The sequence below is a fragment of the Castor canadensis genome, chromosome 12 (genome assembly GCF_047511655.1).
Source record: "Castor canadensis chromosome 12, mCasCan1.hap1v2, whole genome shotgun sequence".
Classification (NCBI taxonomy): Eukaryota; Metazoa; Chordata; class Mammalia; order Rodentia; family Castoridae; genus Castor; species Castor canadensis.
Genome location: NC_133397.1, coordinates 61,996,401 through 62,016,519, shown reverse-complemented (window position 1 = coordinate 62,016,519; position 20,119 = coordinate 61,996,401). Strand labels below are relative to the sequence as shown.

The 20,119-nt window shown below is 46.6% G+C and overlaps 1 protein-coding gene across 22 annotated transcripts in view; it reads right to left on the bottom strand.

The window, feature by feature from the left end:
• Dysf (dysferlin) overlaps positions 1–20,119 on the bottom strand; it is a 204,423-nt gene that overhangs the window by 7,934 nt on the left and 176,370 nt on the right. For all 22 annotated transcript variants that reach the window (XM_074049934.1, XM_074049942.1, XM_074049944.1 and 19 more), the window contains 10 exons: positions 16,756–16,884; positions 16,351–16,506; positions 14,783–14,874; positions 12,133–12,303; positions 11,311–11,453; positions 9,295–9,434; positions 8,128–8,216; positions 7,776–7,871; positions 7,283–7,424; positions 3,100–3,199 (listed from right to left, as the gene is read on the bottom strand). In XM_074049934.1, coding sequence (XP_073906035.1) covers positions 3,100–3,199; positions 7,283–7,424; positions 7,776–7,871; positions 8,128–8,216; positions 9,295–9,434; positions 11,311–11,453; positions 12,133–12,303; positions 14,783–14,874; positions 16,351–16,506; positions 16,756–16,884 — 1,258 coding nt within the window. The remainder of the gene's footprint in view (positions 1–3,099; positions 3,200–7,282; positions 7,425–7,775; positions 7,872–8,127; positions 8,217–9,294; positions 9,435–11,310; positions 11,454–12,132; positions 12,304–14,782; positions 14,875–16,350; positions 16,507–16,755; positions 16,885–20,119) is intronic.

Below are 20,119 nucleotides of genomic sequence, written 5' to 3'. Positions count from 1 at the left end.
GTGCACATAAACACACACAAATTACCCCAGCAAGATCTATGTAAAAGACCTAGGAAACAGAATTATCTCTGATGGTAAGATTATAGACACTTAACCATTATCTTTAAAATATAAAAAGTAATAACTATTCAAAAGTTATGAGATATGTAATTGGCAAACACGGTATAAGGTAGAAAAGAGAATCTAATGGAGTTAAAAAGTAGTTTTGGGGAGTGCTTTATTTTTACTTTTAAAAACAAAGGTGAGACCATTTATCTTTATTTTGAATACTGTTTTCTCATTCAGTAAAAATGCAAATTTTTTTGCTTTTTGAAGTTAATTTTTTAAAGTCTCATTCCATAAGGATAGATTGATGCCAGCTAGTTGTGGTGGCTGAAGCCTGTAATCTTAGCTAAATGGGAAGCTGAGATTGGGAGAGTCACAGTTTGAGACCAACCTGGGCAAAAAAAAAAAAAAAAAAACAAGTTCATCAGACCCCATCTTTACCAATAGCTGGTATGGTGATATGTGTCTGCCATCTCAGCTACGGCAGAAAGCCTAAAATAGGAGGATCACGGTCCAGGCCAAGCCAAGCAAAAAGCAAGATGCTATCTTAAAAATAACCAAACCAGAAAGGCGAGAAGCATGTGTATGCAGTAGAGCACCTGCCTAGCAAGCATGAGACCCTGAGTTCAACCTCCAGTTCCATCTCCCCAAAATGACAGATTGATGCCAAAAAAATTTAAAGTCTATAAATAAAAATATTTCAAAAAATTAAAAGCAAGTGAAAAAAAATTACTTGCAATATACCCTCAATGTATAAAAAACTCTGAAAGCCAGTAATAATATAATAATAATATGAGCAATGAAAGTTGAACATCCCAAAACCATGGACAAAAAAACCCCATTAATAATATGAATAATAGACATATTTTAAGTGCTATAAGTAACAAATCCAAGTAAAAACTTAAATAAGAAATCATGTTGACAATTTTTAAAATGAAACAATGACAGCAAATATTTAGGGAAAATGACACCTTTGTAAAAACAGGGCACAGGTGGAAGTATTGAAAAGTAAAACCTTTCTGAAGGACAACTGAACAAAATGTAAAAGACTCTAAAAAATCTACTTCCTAGAACTAAGGAACGCTATGGGCAACAGGTCCATAGATGCATGCCTAGGGGTATGGCATGCACTGAGAACTGAAGACAGCTCAAATGCCCACCAAGAGAGCATAAGCTAACCACAATGTGTCTTAGGGACCATCGGAGAGGCGGTCAGTGTGGTAATGTAGGCAGACATGTAGGTAGACACCTACTGACCAGAAAAGATGCCTTTGAAATAGTAAGTTTTCAAAAAGAATCAGAATATAAAACAGTATCTGTAATATAAACCCATTTATATACTCATAATATTTGTATTATGTCATATATGTATGACATATTTGAAATGCCCATATGAAAGTAAATAAATGTTTGCTATATTTGAAATAATTTATAATATAATACTGTATGCCAAAATGTTCATGGAGGTTATCTCAGGGTGATGAGATTAATGGGGGGGTAGGAGAAAGAAGTATTGCTTTTATCCTTATTTTTCTAATTTTTCTACAGGAATCCTATACAGAATAAACAAAATAATACAATTCAATTTTGATTCTATTATTTTTACAACTGTCTCTTTTATAATGATTCCTGGAGCAGCCCATCCTCTGTGTGCCATGGCCAGGTTGGGTGGCAGGGTAGGGGGACCTGAAGAGTATCACATGCAATGCAGCCCACCCCTGCCTGGGGCTGTTCCTCAGACCACCCCTGAGAGGCCAAGGGCTCAACAAAGACCAGCCCTATTTTCTGCAATCAAGGGTCACTCAGGAGGGTATCAGTGATCTGTCCAAAGCCACCCTGCTCTCAGGTGGCAGGGTAGAGCTAGAAGCCAGAGCTTCTGACTTCCTGGGCTGCCTTTTTCATAGGTTCATCATTTATTTTTCAATTGTAATAAAATTCATATAACATAAAAAGCACCACTTTGACAATTTTGAAGTTTGCAAATCAGTGGTTTCTAGTATATTCAGAGGCGTGTGGCCATCACCACAATCAAATCCCAGAATGTTTTCATCCCCCCCCAAAAAAAATCCTGTAGCAGTCCTTCCCCACCTCCAGCCCCTACTAATCTATTCTTCCTTTCTATGGGTTTGCCTAGTGTGGACATTTCATAGGCATGTAGTCATACAATATTTATCCTTCTGTGTCTGGCTTCTTTCACATTGTAGTGTGGGCTGGTATCTCATTTCTTTCCTTGTAACTTATTTTTATTAGCATATATTAATTGTACAAAGTGAGGGGTTCCATTTCCTTACATATGTATAATGTACTTTGATCCTATTCACCCCCTCTATTACTCTTTCTTGTCCCCCTCATTTCTTTTTGTGACTGAATAATATCCCATTGTGTAGACAGCCCACCTTTTCCAGAGTTAACCTTTGCAGTCATGACAGGGCTGTTACTAATTCACTCCTCTCACAGCCCAGCCTGCTGTATCCTCCTCCTTATACCCACATCCCCCACCTGCAGGTTTACAGTCTCCTCCCACCCTCCAACCCAGCTCCATGGCTCCCCAGTTCAAGCTCTCCTCCTTCCCCACCAGAGCCCTGTCAGGGGCCTAGGAATGGAGCCTGTGTGTATGCATTTGGTCAGTCCCCAGGCACAATGATGAACAAGGACTTGAGCCCCTAGACTTTGGATTCAGTCTGCCTAGACTGGGGGTCAGGTGGAAACATGAAGCTAGGCAGCTGCAGCAGCCAGCACACACCTGTGCTGACTTTAGCCCATGCTCTTCTCTTTTCTTCACCTACCTGAGTCCCATCATCCAACCCAGCCCACTTCTGTTGATGCCACTTCTGCCAAAGCCCCATCCTGGGGTTCACTAATCAGTCTGACACTGCTCTGAGTCCCATCCTTCACTCAGTGCTGAGGACCCAGGTAGCTCAGTAGAAAGCAGGTAGCTCAGGTAGAAAGCAGGACTGCTCCTACTGCCAGGCTTCCCAAGGGTTCACACAGGCCGAGGAGATTCTGAGATAGTTCCTGATGTGCAGTTCAGAAGTGACAAGAAACAAGGCTCACCCAGAAAGTCATCAAAGGAGAACTTGTCATTGTCCCAGATCTGAAACACCACTCGTGCCGGGATTTTGCTCTCAGTCTTGTCCAGCCTCCAGAAGGCATCCTGACCCAGAGGAGGAACAGAAAAAGGAGTTGGGAAGTGAGGTTAGAAAGGCTATGGTACACCCAGCCCAGAGGCAGTGGAGCAGGATGACCCTAAGGGTCTTGCCAGAGCCAAGTCCTGGCAGGAAGAATGGGAAGGGCAAATCCCAGGAGGCAGTGTTTATGGTTCACTTCACACGGATGGCTCCACTAAGTCTCCCAACTCTGAAAGTCAAGGTTATCATTCCCATTTGACAGATGATGAACTGAGGCTTGGAGGAGTTACAGGTTTAAGGTTTAACAGCTAATAATAATATTAATATCATACTTCCTATGCACAGCCCTCTTCCACTATGAACTAATTTATCCTTCCAACAACCTATGAGGGAGACAGGATTTTTTCAGCTAAGGAAACCAAAGCAAGTAGCTTGTCCAAGGTCACAAGATAGGAAGTAGCAAGCTGGAACTCAAACCCAAGCAGTCAGGTTCCAGGGTTCTGCTCTCTACCCTAAATGATGTTCTGCACTTGTGATCCTCAGGGAGGTGGTAGGCTGGCTAAGATACCAGGGGTCCGGTCCCCACCCACCCTGGCTGTCACTGGAAGGAACTGAGACACACTGATGTAAGGACCTGGCACTTGAACAGGGACCCCAGCTCCTACCTTACCACCTCACCCACCCCACCACCATCTTCAAGATCCTGTCCAGGGTTAGAAGGAAGGAAGAGAGCTTCTCTCCTGGCCCCTCCTTCATACCAGCTTCTCCTTGGAACCAGGTCATCACCTGAGCTATTTCCCTGAGAGGCCTCATGAAACAGCTGAGGAATGTGGGACGGGGTTGGTTCGTGGGTCCAGCCACACTCAACCCGAAGGATTGTCACTGGGCTTTCTCATTCACAGTGGCCTGTTCTGTTCTCTCACTGTGGCTTGACCAGAGTGGGTGGCCATATAGGAAACATTCTGACCATCCTGCATACAGTCTCTCTCCAGAGATAGTTTGTCTGTTTGTCTGTTTGTCTGGTTCTAGATACCCACTAAACTCAGCCTTCTGCCTATACTGTGCTGTGCAGCATTCCTCTATCCCAGCCTCCTCAGCCAGCCACATAGATCCCACCAAGCTCCCTAACCAAAGACCATGACCACTGACTGTGAAGAGGGGGTCACTGTGCACAGCCCCATCCATGGCCTGATTTATGGCCTAGATTGGTGAAGGCACTACAGGTTCCCCACCTGGTCCTGGACCCCTAGCCCTCTGTCTGGTGCCTCCCCCTTTCTAGGCCCAGCCTCACCCCAGACTACTGCAGGTGTCTCCCTTCTCTGCCGAGCTTTTATGGCCAGCTCCAGGCCTGCCTGCAGGGCTGCCAGCAGCCTCCATTCCTCCTGCCTGCTGGTTTATGGGCTCGGTAATGAGCCAGTGGTTCAAACGGCCCCTGGTGGGAGCAGCTGGGCTGGGGCTCCAGCCTGGGGAATGAGCCCCCCCAGGTCCCAGGCGCTCATTATTCTCCCAGCCTGGGCCCTTTTACTAGCTGTTTATTTGCAGGGTGGGTGCCTGACGCGCAGGCAGACCTGGTGGGTGTGCTGGGCTCCAGGTGGGGAGCCGAGCCGGGACAAGCAGCGGTGGTTCAAAGTAGCTGGATGAAAGGAGACCTTGTACTTTACGACAGTCTCGTCTGGTTAATGGGGTCCCTGGAGGGCCTGCCTGCCAGAGGCCCTGAACCCCACGGCAGAGGGCTGGCTCTAGAACAGGCCCAAGGAGCCCAGTTAGCTGTGCAGCCCATACACTAAGCCATCCCAGACCCGTCTTCCAGCCCAAACCAGCTAATTGCTGCCCCACAGTGGGCATGGCTCCACCTGCCTACCAGGGTTCCTTCTCCCCCAGAGGTGCCCATTGGCTCTCTCACTCTCCTGCTTGCTTCTAGAGCCATGTGGGCTGTTTCTGTGTCTCCCCCTCCTCCTCTGACCTTCTCAACCCTGCACTTAGCCATCCTCTGCCCAGACTTGAGTCAGGAGGAACCTGTTTTCCCCTCTGCCTCAACTGTGCCTCTCCCTCACTCCCTGACATCTCTTCCTCCTCTCCACCCCACCCCCCTTGCAGGCTTCTCCTAGATCTAGCCATCAGCCATGGGGCCTACCAGGCCCTTCCCTCCATCCTGAGCCCCTGTCTCCCTCTGGGGCTCCCCCTGGGGGGTCACCAAGTTGCTCCATACTTACCAGGGCCTTCAAGGCAGAGACGAACTCTACCAATGCCAGAATAGAGCCACCTGAATGCTTAACCAGCAACTGGGCCTTAAAACTGCCAGCTAACCTTTCTCTGTACCACCAGTCAGCATTTTATCTCACCCACTCCCGCCCCACCTTTCTCCATAATAGCCACCCCCCTACACCCTGCCTTTCCAATTTGTCTCAAATCGCCTGTCACAGTGCCAGATTCTCCTCTGACTTCACAGAACAAAACAGGAACCTAATCTCTGGCCACTAACTGCCACATCCCCACCCACCTGTCATAGGAAAGGGGTTGTACTGTCTCCCATTTGAGCAGAGCAGCCAATGTGCAGCCTCAGTATCCCTATCCATGCCTAGCTTTTCACATGGTTTGATGAGCCCTGCACCATCTCTCTGCCCTTCCTGCTCTGCTCCCTGGCCTGAGCACAGCAAAGGCGAAGCGGGACTTGTTTGACCTGGCACACTCTATGCATCTGCTGTTGTGGAAACAGGCTTGTGATAGACAAATACATGAGCAAAGGCAAACAAGATTAAACCTACAAACAGTCTGGGCTTTCCTTGACTTCACAGAACCCTGTTGCTACATTCTACTTTCTGGCGGGCACTACACAGCAATCCCTGGGTGAAAGGATCTATTTAACCTTGCTTAATCCTTACTTTCTTTTGTTTGATGATTTCAAACGATGCCAGTGGAACATTTTGGTATCTCTAAAGTCCAGACACTCCTGTGTGTTGGGTTGGGAAGGATCAGGCAGAGAGGAAGCAATGAAGAGAATTAAGAACGGTGAGGTGGCCAAACATATGTATTTCCCTGTGTGAAGCCACACAGTCAATCAGAAGAGAAAGAAGAGCCAGAGGCTTCCAGGCTTGAAGCCTTGAACCATCTCTGGATGAATGTTAGATGAGCAGGACCTAAACACAGAGAGGCATTTGCCCCTCCAATAGGAGAGCACCTGCAGAGGTGAATGCCAGGAGGGACAAGCATGGTTAGAAGCTATAACAGGCCCTCTGCCTCCTGCCAGCCTGGCCCAGAGCCCTGCACTGCTCACAGCAACCCCTTCAGTGCAATCTCGTGGCTGCTCCCTAAGGGCAGGCCTGGTGCAGCCAGCAGGAGATAACTGCCCTTGGATTCTGCCTATTTCAAAGATGAAAAGATTAAAGCGCAGATAAGACCTAAGCTAAAAGATGCTGAGACACAAAGACTGAGATCCCCAAATCCACTTGTCCTTGCTGGCTGGTGCTCACTATCTCCCCAGGAACTTCAAACCAGATAAGAGGTAAAAGGTGGATAGAGACGGGCAATGCTTCAGGCCTCAAAGAGTAGAGTCTCACCTAATGACTGTCCAGCTTGGACAGTAACCACAAGCACAATTGTGAGAGTTGAGGTACCAGAAGAACTTAGCTAACCCACTCCCAGTCCTATGGACAACCCAATCACAGGCCAGGCCAACACTCTCAGGAAGTTCCCCAGCAGGTCCTCCCCTTTGCCCCTTTAATGCCATGTTGGGTTTCCGTACTTCTCCTCCTCTCGTCCCAGGACCCTTTCTGCTGCTTACTTCGTCTGGGGTAGGGAGGATGCAGTCGTTGTAAGATTTAGATTCAGTTAGGAATGGTGAATGTGGCACCATATGGTTGTATGGTGGTCATGGGTGGCCATGACACTGGTGATGGCAATGATGGTGGAAGAGGAATAAGAAGTGGGGAGTGGAGATGATGGTCACAGCTTTGCAAATAATGAGAGCAGGGGTGGGAGCTGTGATAGTGTCAACAAGGATAAGCCACTGCTAGCAGTGACACAGGCAGTGAGGGGACAGTGGGGTGCAGGGGCTCGTTGGCAGTGCAAAGTCTCAGGACCAAAGCATTAGAACTGGTAGGGACACTCACCTTCTTGGCAACAGAGCAGACTTGCTCGGCTGGCAGGTAGTCGAAGGGGAATACAAACCTCCAGTTGAAGTTGCCCTCGCCACCCAGGGAGCGGTAGTGTACATCTGTCTTCTGCTTATGTTCTTCAAAGCCCACCATCCAGCTAGACACACATGTTAGAGGACATTTCTCATTAGATTTCCACAATGATGTAATCCTCCACTTGAGCCAAAGGTAAATGAACTCGGTAAATGATATTGTAAATGGACTTCCCAGGAACTCTCCATAACGTACAAAATGTGCCATACATTGGAAAACACTCTTAACTTCTCAGTCACTCGCCAGGACACCCTCCTCAATCATTGCCATTTTGGCCCAAAGAAGAGGAAAGTTCGGAAGAGGAAATCTGGTGAGAGGATGATTCCCCAAAAGCAGAGACCACCCTGTGAGACTCTCGTTGGAAGCTTCCTGTTCTCCCTTTCCCCACATCAGAGCTGTGAGCTGGCACATTTACCCTTTCACGTAAATGTCACTCATCTTTTCCCCTGTGAGGCTGAGGTCATCCAGGATCACATCTTTGGTGTTCCAGATAATACAACGCAGGAAAAACCTGGGGGAAAGAAGAACAACTCAAATCTGCATACATTTCCCACCAAAGAGTGGGATGTCCTCATCTGAGCAGCCGGCTAGTCCAAGAAGACCTGCTGCCCACCTGGCTGGACACTTGGCCAGACCCAAACAAGAGCTGTATTCTGAGGCCCAAATGGCCCAAAGCCTGGTCAATGGGTGATCTCCTAGCCCCACCCACAACTGGCTGTGACCCTCCCACATCCAGCTTAGCTAGAGCCTGTGGCTGGGCCAGTCACCTTCTGGCTCTCCGGGGAGTGATGTTGAAGGGAGGTCCAGGCCGCCCGAGGGCCTTTGGAAACAAGTCGATCCACATCTGCAGCTTCCCCTGCAGAGAGACATGAGCCCATTCTCTCACCACCCTTCCATTCAGCCCACAGTTACCACATGCCTGCTCTGTGCCAGACACCTGGGGAGCAGGCCAGAGGAAACCCAGGCTTGCCAGGAAGAGGCTTGCCACCCTGCAGGGCAGGGATCCTAACCAGGGGACTGCAGGGCTGACAATGGAGGTAATCGCACTGCCTCATAGGCCACTGATCTGCGCAGGTCCCTCAGAGATGGTGATGTGTGAGCCACACCTCAGTGTGCCTGAGGAATAGCACATGCAAAATCCCAGAGGTCAGAGACCAGAGTCTAGGCATGAGAGCTTCAGAAGATCTCCACACAGGAGTCACTCTACCTGCCTCTCCCCTTCTGCAAGAGTGTCTCAGGCTTATGGAGCAGGAATTGAAGTAACTTGGCTAAGTCACTCCTGCAGGGCCCCAGAGCTGGAGGATGAAGGAGCTAAGGTTTAATACCTATGCTGCTTTGGGAGGCTGGGAACTTTGCCACCTGGTGGAGAGAGTTTGCTGCACAAAAAGGCATCTTCAGGGCTCACCTTGGCCCTTCCCTTTGCCTGCAACATTTCTCCACTTCTCGGCCTCCAGAGCCCAGTTCTGAGCTATCCCCTCCTGCCAGTCTCCAGCCTACTGTGTGGCTCACCCTCCCTCTGCATGGCAGGTCTCCTTGCCCTTCTGTTGAGTGCTCTCTGCAAATCTATCTGCCACTTCATCATGGGGTACTGGGTCCCTTCTCTGAATGGCCCACTGTAGCCCAGCACAGGGTGGGGCATCTGAGATGGAGTTCCGGATGGATGGCAAGTGCGGGGAGATATCCCAAGGCCTAGGTGAGACAATGAGCCTTTAGAAGACAGACGTCACAGCCTACTGCTTGGCCTGTTCCCCCACACTGAAGACTAGAGGTGGGGAGAGATGCCAGGCCCCGAGCGCTCTCATAGGTCAACTGCGAAGAAATGGGTCAAGGAGAGACTGGCCAAATCCCTAGAGGGTCCTCTGGATGTTTGTGCTGCCTTTGGAGTAGAGCTCTCTGGAGTTCAAGGACTCCAGGGCCAGGGTTCAAGGTCCCACCTGCTCGATGTCTGGCTGCAGAGGGCTGTAGAGGGGCCGTGACTCCACATGCTCAGGCACCAGGCCTTGCTGCTGAAGGACATACAGAGCCAGACGTTCCTCCACTGGGCCCAGGTGTGGGTTCGGGATCCTGCCAGCCTCTGCCCACAGAGAGGACAAGAAGTTGCCACACGCATGAGAAATGGCAGGGCTGCCCTGTGGGCAGATTAAGTGAGATTTCCTGAGAGCCACAGCCCCCCTAACCAAGCACCTCCACAGCCTCACCCCAAACTCAGACATACTTGTTCTGGTCCTGTGTCTCACTTTCTGTAAAAGAAACCTTACTAACCACCAGCTCCAGACCTAAAATCCAGATTCTCCATTGCCATCATTTCTACCAAACCTCTTCTGGAAAATTATTCCTGTTCTCCACCAAAACAAATCCTCCTTGTCTGCCAAAGTCCACCCCTTCCAAGAAGTCTTCCCTCTGAGCCTCATCAACCTATACCTGCAGATCTGGCAGCTTAGTGCTGTTAGTCTACGCACATGTTCACAAAAGTCATTTTATTAGCACTAGTTACAAGAGCAGCAGTAACAGCAAACACTTCCACAAGGGAACCACGTGTCAGGCACTGCTATTCATAAATATTAGCATATCATCCTTAAAGACCCTGAAAGCTAAGTGTTGCTGTTATCCCCTCACAGATGTGAAACCTGAAGCATGGTGAAGTACCACACCTGGGGTACGAAAGGTGATAGCCCACCTCTTCTCCCCACCTCGAATTTCTCAAGTGCAGCTGCCGTCTGCCAGGGGTTTAGGATGGGGATTGGTGCCATGGATGGGGGAGAAGCCTGGTCTACCAGCCAGCAACAGAAACATGGAGCCCTCTGTGTTGGGGACCTTAACTGGTCAAGTAATGGTGGTCTGCATGCATGTAAACATACACAAGTACACACACTAGTGCATGCACTCAGGTGGGCCCAGGTACACCAACACACTTTCTTACACACAAACACATTCACACATAGACTTGCCCTGCCACCTTGAGAGGGACCCCAAAGGAAGAGATGTAACACTGCAAGATCAGGAGTGTAGCTCTGCTCCTGTCTGGCTGGTGACTTGGGACATGTCGTTAACTACTCATGGACTCATCTGTTAAATCAGACAGATGCTGGACCTCATGATTTTATGACCATGAGCCCTGGTCCCTGTGCTAAAGTTGCTCACAGAGCAAATTGCCACCGGAGGAAATGAGACTACCTCTGAAACAGATGCACGTTCTACAGGAAAAGAGAATGGGAGTGGGGGTTGCCTCATGGCTGAGCCTGGCTCCTGACCTGGGAGAGTCAGCAAAACAGAAAGAGAAGGTGGGGGGTTTGGGCATGGGGCATCAAAGTCATCAATTCCCTTTTATAACCTCAGCACCAGTTCTAACATCAAACATCTCTGAAACAAGCAGGAGGCAAGGGGCCAGCTGGGCCTGTAAACACCTCAGGGGAGCCTGGGCTGCTCTGGGTGGGCAATGCAGGCCTGTGGGCATTTCAGACACATGGAGAGCATGTGGCAGGATTCTCAGTCACTAATAACTGGCAGGACCAAGGCAGGAGTGGGGCGCTGCAAGGCCTCCAGCCTAACCTTTAGATGCATGGGCTTGGAAGGATATCAAGGTCAAGCTGGCAGGCTAGTACAATTCAGGTAGAAAATGTTCCTCAGAGGTAGATGTACCCCAAAGCCTGACTACAAAGCCAAAAGGAGATTGATCCTAACCCTGACCCTCACCCTGCCTTCAAACTCACCCCCTATCTTGCTTTCAAAAGAGCCTCAACATAGCCTTGGATGGATTTCTGACCCTGGCCCCATTCTGACCCTCAACCTGACCCCACCTGGATCTCTAATTTTCACAGTGCCATCACAGGCATCACACATGCCCTCACCCTCTGGTGTAGGTTATGTCCACATGGGCCTTTACGACAGTACAGGGACTGGCAAGAGAGAAGGAGGGAGAGTCATCTTGGTTTAGGGGACATGTGGCTCACCTATCTCCTCAATGGTGTATTCTTTATCCTGAAATGTCACTCGGTCTGTCTGATACACAGGGGCTTTGACCCTGTGTTGCTGGCAGAAGAGGTGGAGGAGCTGGGAGGGGCGGAGCTGATCCCTCCACTGGTTCGGTCCAGAGCTGAGTTCCAAGTACAAAACAAAGATGAAACACTCCAAGGACACTAACAGGAGCTGGGGACTTGCAGTGACCTGGGTATCTCCTCATGGCATCACCCACCCTTTTCCTTCACAGTTGGCACCCCTTCTGATGACCATCATCCCCATTTTACAGGTGAAGAAACTGAGGTCCAGAGAGAAAAGAACTTACACATGCATGGAAATGGAACTTAGATTCTTCCAAATTCCAGAGAATCAGAGCCAAACAAGACTAGGGATGGTGGGAAGAAGGTGCTTTATATACCTGAATTCCCCTTCATAACTCCCTTCAAGGCCCAGTTAGAGCCCAGGAGTCCCACTATCTACCTTACTTCCTTCTCTCCATTTCCTTCCCTCTTTCTTTCCAGGTGCCCAGCCCTCTGCAGGCTTCCATAGTACATTAGAGTGAACTGAATTATATAACAAGGTGGTAAAGTGCCAGGTCCTTAGAGTCAGACAAATAGGTACAAATCCTAATCCCACCATCTAAACTATAACAGCTCTAGCCTCAGTTTCCTCATCTGTGAAGTAGGGACAATTCGGTTCCTCACGTTGGGTTCAGGAGAAAATGCCTGAGAAGTGCTAGGTCCAAAGTTGCACACAGCAGTGCTCAGTAGACAGGGGTGATTGGTTTCAGAAAGTAGCCAGCCTTGAGCACATACACACAGTAGGTCTGTGGGAGTCCACAGCGAGCCCCAAACTTGGACAGCAGCCTGTTCTCCAGGTCAATGACTGTCTCCCCAATCTTCTCATCCTTAGAAAGGAGGTCATAGTCATAGAGTGTGATCTTTAGATCCTTTTCCAGAGGTAGAATGCAGGTCAGCTCAAACATCCTGGAAGAGGAGTAGATATCAGGACACAGCCAGCACTCTGATGTTACTGGACCCAGCAGGAGTCAGGGAGGGGCAGTGAGGCAGGGGCTAGAAAGCCATCCCAGGGAAGCCACCCTCCTCCAGTCTCGTCACTCTTAGAGCACAGCACTGCTGTACTAGGCAAGTATGAGTGTGTGTGTGTGTGTGTGTGTGTGTGCGTGTGTGTGTGTGTACATAACAGGTTTTCCCAAATAAACTGGATTAGGTGTATAGCCAGTGCCTGCCTGATAGACCCCAGAAGAAACGAATGAGATGGAACAGAACATTAAAACCAAAGTTTCCAACACAGTACCAGGGGCAAGAGATGTAAAACTGTACAGCCAGGTGCCAGAGCTCTGGAGTTTACCAAGTGGATGGTCCAGGACCTACTGTCTGAACTTGTGGAGCTGTACACTGACTTCTGGGATAGAATGGAAGGAGAGTTTATGAAAATGTTTCTTGGGAGATAGCCCCTGTGGGGTCTGAGCTGCCAGCTACCATGAGGGTCAAGGCGGAGGTGAAATGGGTTCCCAACAGGTGGGAGACCCAAGTTTGCCACCGGATTCATGCTCAAGGTCACTAAAGCAGCAGACAGGAGCAGGCAGGGGCCACACCTGGGAGGAGCTACACTCACATCTGTGGCTGGGCAAGGAATGCACATGTGCCCTTAGAGGAGAGGAGGCCACCTCAAGGCCAGACTGGAGCTGCGCTGAATCCTGCCCCATGGGACCTCACAGGGTTGCAACAGTCAGAAATCATGAAATGAACCATCTGTGGACCAAGGGCTGGAGGGTAGCCAGCTAAAGGGGTACAGCATCTGCTTCATTCCAGGAGGAAGCTGGTAGAGGCTCAGAAAGGTTTCTCAGAGCCTGTGGAAAGCACCCTCAAGAGAATAAACCAGCTAGAAACACCTGTCTTCCAGAGAGCACTTGGATGATGGGGAAGTGGGCATGTGGAATAGACCATTCCCCTAACACCAGCTCCCCGAGTTCTGGCCCTGCAGGCACAGTGGCTAGCCAGAGTGTGAAGAAGGACACACACTGAACAGGGCAATGGAGGCAGGCAGAGCAGGCTTCCACCCACACTCACTCCACATGACTAACCCAAAGGGCTGGTGAGAAAAGGGAAAATGCTCCTAGAGCCATCAGGTTGCTCAGTGTTACACAGGCATGGCCATCCTGGCTTGAGCTCTGAGCCTGAGTTTATTACTTTTATAAAATAACTGAGCTTAAAGTTGGCAGAAAAGCCACCTGCCTGCCATAGTATCTGCTCTGGGAAGGAGGAAGGCCACCCCACAGAATAAATGGGTTTATGGGTACCGGCAGACACCAAGGAAGTTGTTATTTGATCATCTCATAGGCTTCAGAAGGAAAGCATTTCTGCTGTGATCTACAGGAGGAGGCCTAACGTACCAGGCACAGCAACTTTGGGCCAGGATTTGGAGAAGAAAGGAAACAGAAGGGGTGTGTTTCTGCACTCATGCCCCACCTGCCTAGGGGCCTGACATATAAACATTACTATCATGGAACGGGCTCATCACTGATCCATTACCACTAGCCTGTGGCCCTGTGCCAGACACTGGAGATCCTCTTTCCCACTCTCTAACCTTCCCCCAATCCTGGTTTGGTGGTGGCTCACAGCTGGACAACACCGTTTCCCCTTCAAAAATCTGCATCACCTTATGCTGACTGGGTCCTGGCTGGAGGTGGAGTGACCTCAATTAATCAGATGCCAGCATATGAATTCAATTAATTATTTGATTCATTATTTTATTAGAACTCCAGGCCCCTTTACAGGTGCCTGAGAAATAGCTGCCAGCCTTCGTCTCAAAAACCTCACAACCAAACAGCAACTTGGGCCCCCAGGAGCTATGCCCACACCATGGACATTGAGTCTTCTTCCCTTCTTCTTAGATTTCCGACATCATTTCACTATCTTGTGGCCACCTTTTCATAACTATCTACTGCAAATGCACAAGGGACACTAAAACAATAGCTGTTGAATGCAACTCAAACTGGCACTGGATGTGGAGAGTAAAATGACGTTGGTGGAAAACTGATGAAGCCCCAATGAAGTCTAGAGTTTAATTAATACTAATGCACCAATGTCAATGGCCCCATTTTGACAAATATACCATGATTATGTAAGATAATAACAGTGAAAAAAATGGGGTTAAGAGTAGTAGCTTTGTAACTTTTCTGTAAATCTAATATTATTCCAAAAAAGTTCACCTTGGAAAAGAATTCACAACGACCTTCCACGTAATTACCTTATATTTCATGAGATGGTTCTGCCAGGACTCAAGCTTTTGGTGCATTAGGAAGGGCTAGCTGGGGCTACACCACAGACATGCAAGATCTTAGGGAATGCATTCTACTCCAGGACAGCCACATCTGTCCACAGGACTTTGGATTATCTAGACTGGCCCCTTCTCCCCAAGACCAGGCCACTCCCCACTCACTTTCCAAATTCAGGCTCCAGGGTGCAGGGGATGTAGTTATCTTGGTCACTCACCGATTTCTTCCCTATGCATATCTTGATGTAAGGGTCACACTAGAGGAGGATACAGAAACACATGTGAAATCACTTTCCCAAGGTGTCTTTGGAGCTTCCTGAGTCTCCTGCTTCCCAAGGGGGTAAGCTGGCCAGCCATCAGGAAGATGTGATATGGACTGTCTCCAATCAGGCCAGGGCCTCATCCTACACTTGGCCCAACATGGGCTTCCAGCATCAGCCCCAGCAGTAGGAATGGGGTGCTAAAGTCCTGCCCCACTGTCCCACTGGAAAAGATAGCTGGGGTTGTTTCCCTGTCCTCATAACACAAGACTGTATTCCAAATGGAACTAGGCCAAGATTGGGCCCTCTGTGACCTCTGCTTACACAGAAGGAAAGGGTCAGAGGTGGTTACACCTTGTCCACCTAGGCCAATCCAGGCCAGTCTCCTGGATGCTACCCATAAAGCAAAAGCATGTCTTCAGTCATCTTCTCAGAGCAGCTGGGGCCAGTGAGAGACCAAAAAAGAAAGTTTGAAAGATATACACCAGCCCAATGGCCATGTCCTAGAGGCCATCTGTGGTGCCAAGGTTGAGGACTGTTCCATTCTGCCCTGGGATCATGTGACCTCTTGGCCTTCAAAGGCAGGACTATGGGGGTGAGAAGCCAGGACTCTATCCACCACCTCAAGAACACACTCTAGGCCTGAACCCCTCTAAGCAGAAAAGAGAGGACCCCATTCTTGTACTGCTAAACTCTACTTGTCCCCATCCCTGCCTTTTTAGTTTCCTCTGTCTCTTTCCAACTGTCCTCCCATAACTCCCTAAGACTCCAGACTCCTCCCTTCTTTGAATCTCCCTCCTCCATCCCTAGTCAGGTCTACAGTTAGCTGAGTCCCTTGCCTTGGGCACAAAACTTGAGAGCCCCCAAACTCAGTAAAGATAAATAATATTGCAATGCAGTATTTTAAAAATTAAAATTAACACCAATAATCCATGATGAACAAAATATCAAAATTTCAAATAAAGGCAGAATGAGTTTTCCTGGTTTCCCTTTTGCTTCCTGCTCCACATTGCTGGGCATAGCAATCATCAGTACCGTCCTCCCTTCCTTGACTCCTTCCCATCCACCACTGAAAATCTAGCCCCAACCTGATCTTCATCCTCACTTATCCCATTACCATCCCCTGGTTCTACATCTGAGTGAAGCAGTCTTCTTTCAAACATTTGCCTATGCTTTTGATTCCTATTTTTTTCTCCCTCTGAGCCTATCAAAACTCCACCCATTCTTAAGAATCTTATTCCTTCCTGGAAGTTTTCCCCATTTTTCCAAAGTCCTTTACTGACTTCAACCGTCTCTGACCTCCTGGAGAACTTGATCCTTGACAAAACTCCATCTGGCTACATCTCAGTTCCACATGTATTTGTCTGGTTTCCCCAGCTTACTGTGAGCAACCTGGGCAAAGACTATGTCCACATTCCTCATTGGTACCCAGGCCTGCTCTTCTTGGGGTACCAAGGGCTCCAGAAATGTTACCTTCCCATTGGGGTCCTTGGGCTGCAGGCCAAATGCTCGGACAATGTAGATACGGACCAAGCATTCCTGGGGCCCCTGGGTGGCCAGCTGGTGGAACTGTCTTGGGGGCATGGGAATAGCTGGGTCTTCTGGAAGGGGATAAATTTTGAAGAGGCCCTAAAAACATGAGGGGTTAATTTACATTTTTATCATCATCACCAACACCATAACAATAGTACCGTCACTCTCATCTCTACAGGAATCATCACCTTGGAGCTCACCCAGCTCAACACCATCCCATCACCTCCATCAGATTCTGCAAGGGCAGCTTACCTAACACATGGTCACCAACATCAGCACTGTGGTCACCACTGTAGTTACCATCCCTTCCCCTTGTTCACTTATTGCTTTGGGACAAAGACTCACCTTAAACTCTCCAATGACAGATGGATCTTCTGTCTCCTCCTGAGTCTTGCCCCGGTAGAGCTTGAAGGTATTACAAAAATCAGACAGGCCTTCAAAAGCCTCCACCTTCTCCAGTTGTGTATTATAGACCTGTCAAATATGGGAATGAGAAAAAGAGACAAAGGAGAAAGAGAAATTAGAAGGACAGCAAAGGAAGAAGAAACAGGAAAAGTATGGGAAGCATAACAGTGTGAAAGTAGAGAAAAAAGAGAGAGGGACAGAGAAAATGAAAGTGAGCAGAGAAGACCAAAAATAAATAAAGGAACATAGGCAAAAGGAGGGCAGGGTTGGAAAGGTGGAGAGGAAAGAGAAGAGCCAAGAAAGAAAAGAGGAGAGAAAGAAATGAGAACAAATGATGGAAAGAAAACCCAGGAGAAGAGAGCAAGGGGGGAGAGACATTTGCTCAGTGTATTGGGAGCAGGTTTTTTAATTAATCACATTTTCTAGGTACCTGAGAATCATATGCATGAGTGATGCAGATCACAAACAAATGAAGCTACTTTTCCACTTGAAGACTGAGTCAGAACTCTGGTGAATTAACAAGTTAGCATTTTAAGCAAAAATGCCCACTGTACAGATGTCTAATGATGATATATCAAATGAAAAGCCAAAGAGGCCTTTTGAGCACCACTTTAAATTTGTTAACTCTTTTTGTCTCCTCTCAAGTAATTAGCAATTATTATTTGCTAAGACAGTGTTTCAGAACTGCTTAGGCATAAATGATATAGCAATTTTTATCACAGTTGACAAAATACATCCAATTTGTAGTAATATCAAAACAGGTTAGTATGTTAACAGGACATGCTAAATTGTCTCTATCTGAAATTAACAAACAAGTTGCTCAGTTAAGTTTTTATAATAATAAATATTATTTCTCATTTAGGCCCAGTTCAAGTTCTGTTTCTTCCAAGAAATATTTACTATTATGCAAGTAATATGGGATAACTATTAAAAGCTAGAAATTATAAGCAAATATAAAGAAAACATGGACATTGCCTTAGATTCTGATTCTCAAAACTAACTAGCTTTTTGATTAACAATTGGTAATGTGTCCTGTGAAATATTTTCTTAATATATATTTTTTTAAGTTTTGTTTTTTACCAAAATGGAATCTTACAATACAATTGTGTTGAACTTATTTTTTAAACTAACAATATTCCATGAATATTTTATAGGTCAAAAATATGCTTCCTTTTGGTGGTCCTGGGGTTTGAACTAGGGCTTGGTAAGCAAGAGCCCTATCATTTGAGCCATGCCTCCACCCCTTGCTTTAGTTATTTTTCAAGTACTTTTTGCCAGGGCTGGTGGGCTGGCCTCCTACATACAGGCTTGTACCACCATGCCTGGCTTCAAAAACTATACCTCTACAACACCTTTCTTATTAGCAATATAATATTCAGTTGTATAAATGAACCACAAATTATGATGGCCAACTAGTTTTATAACTTTTCAATCTTATTTATTAAAACAATTTATGTATTACAAGAGTTTTAAAAATCCTGACCATGTGCTTTGCCAATTTGTTTGTGATAAGTTCTGAGAACTAGAATTCCTGGTCAAAAGGTACACACTGAACATTTTAAGACTTTAGATGTGTATAAATTACCCTCTAGAAAAACTGCATGGACTTCTTCCATCTCCAGTGTGCAGGTGAATGCATATTCCTGTATTCACCATCACTATGCATTTCTACGCTTTTTAAACTTTGTTAATTTGATAAATGTAATACTGAATTTCAACTTGCATTTGTTTAAATACCAGAGAAATTTGCATGAACCTATCAACCATTTGTGTTTCTTCTTTGTGAATTAACCATCTTTGTCCGTTGCCCATTATCCATCTCCTGGTGTCTGTTTTCTGATCCACAGTGATTTGACAGACCTCTCTGTATGTAAAGGGCATTAACCTTTGGTCTATCAAAAGTGTTACAAATATTTGTCCCAGTTTGTCACTTGCCTTTTAATTATGTTTATGAATATATTTGTCATGTCTTTTGTATGTTAATGTTGTACTTATGATTGCTTATGTTACATTTGTTCATTGTTTTAGCGATACCAGAAATTTCTAGATAGTCTCATCTAAAGATCTTTTTCATTATTACTCTTGTCTTTTAAATTATGCTCAGAATGTCTTCACAACAATATTAAGTGCTCAACTCAATTTGGTACATGGTGTAAGGCAAGAATTCAACTTATTTTACACCAAACGACTAAGCAATGATCTAAGCACCACATTTGCCTAAACCATTTCTCCTTTTCTACAGTAGCTTGAATCACACACTGCTCTCTGGGATCTCTGCTCTGTTGATCTGCATACTTTTCACCAGCACTGTTTTAATTAGTGCTGCTTTATAACCTGTTTTTTTTTAACCTGAGAGCTTTCCAAGTGAAATCTTGAAACATTAAGTCAAGTTCTAAACAAATCTTTCTTTGGGATTCTTGTTAGACTTGCATTAAACTTAAAATTGATGTGGGAGAGAGGAATGGATATCTTTATAGTATTAACTTTTCTATCCAGGAATATGATCTGACACTCAATTTTCTCAAGACTTATTTTATCATTTATAACTATCTTCATATAGATCCCACATATTTATTGTTAACTTTAATCCTAGTTAAGATAATTTTTTGCTGGGCATCAGTGGCTCACGCCTGTAATCCTAGCTACTTAGGAGGCAGAGATCAGGAGGAACGTGGTTCAAAGCCAGCCTGTGCAAATAGTTTGTGAGATCCTATCTTGAAAAACTCATTACAAAAAGGGTTGGTGGAGTGGCTCAAGGTATAGGCCCTATGTTCAAACCCCAGTACCGCAAAAAGAAAAAAAAAAGATAATTTTTTTGTTGTTGATATTGTGAGTGTGAATCTTTTTTCTACTGGATTTTCTGAGTAGTTGCTGCCATCTTACTGGGTTCTCCTGATGGCTCTAATTTTTCAGTTGGTTCTCTTCAGGTGGTTAAGTGAATCAGTTACACACTGATAGTTTTGTCTTCACCTTTCCAAAAATGAATGACCTGTTTCTTTTTGTGAACATGGAAGTGGTCAGAATGCACATAAAAATGTTAAATGATAATGTGAATGTCATAGTGGTGAGTCTTTCCCATCTTTGTCAAGAGAACTCCCTCCTCCCCATGTTTCCCTTGGTATCTTAACCTATACTGAGTCACAGAGCTCTTCAGTAATCCCCAATCAATAAGCTATGGACCCTCTCCCTGAAAAACTGACTATGAACACTCTTGAGAAATGTAGATCCAATGTGGGGTGATAAAAAGACCAGGTGAAGTCATGAAGTTGGATACTGACTAGTAGTCTGAGAGATATTCTTTATA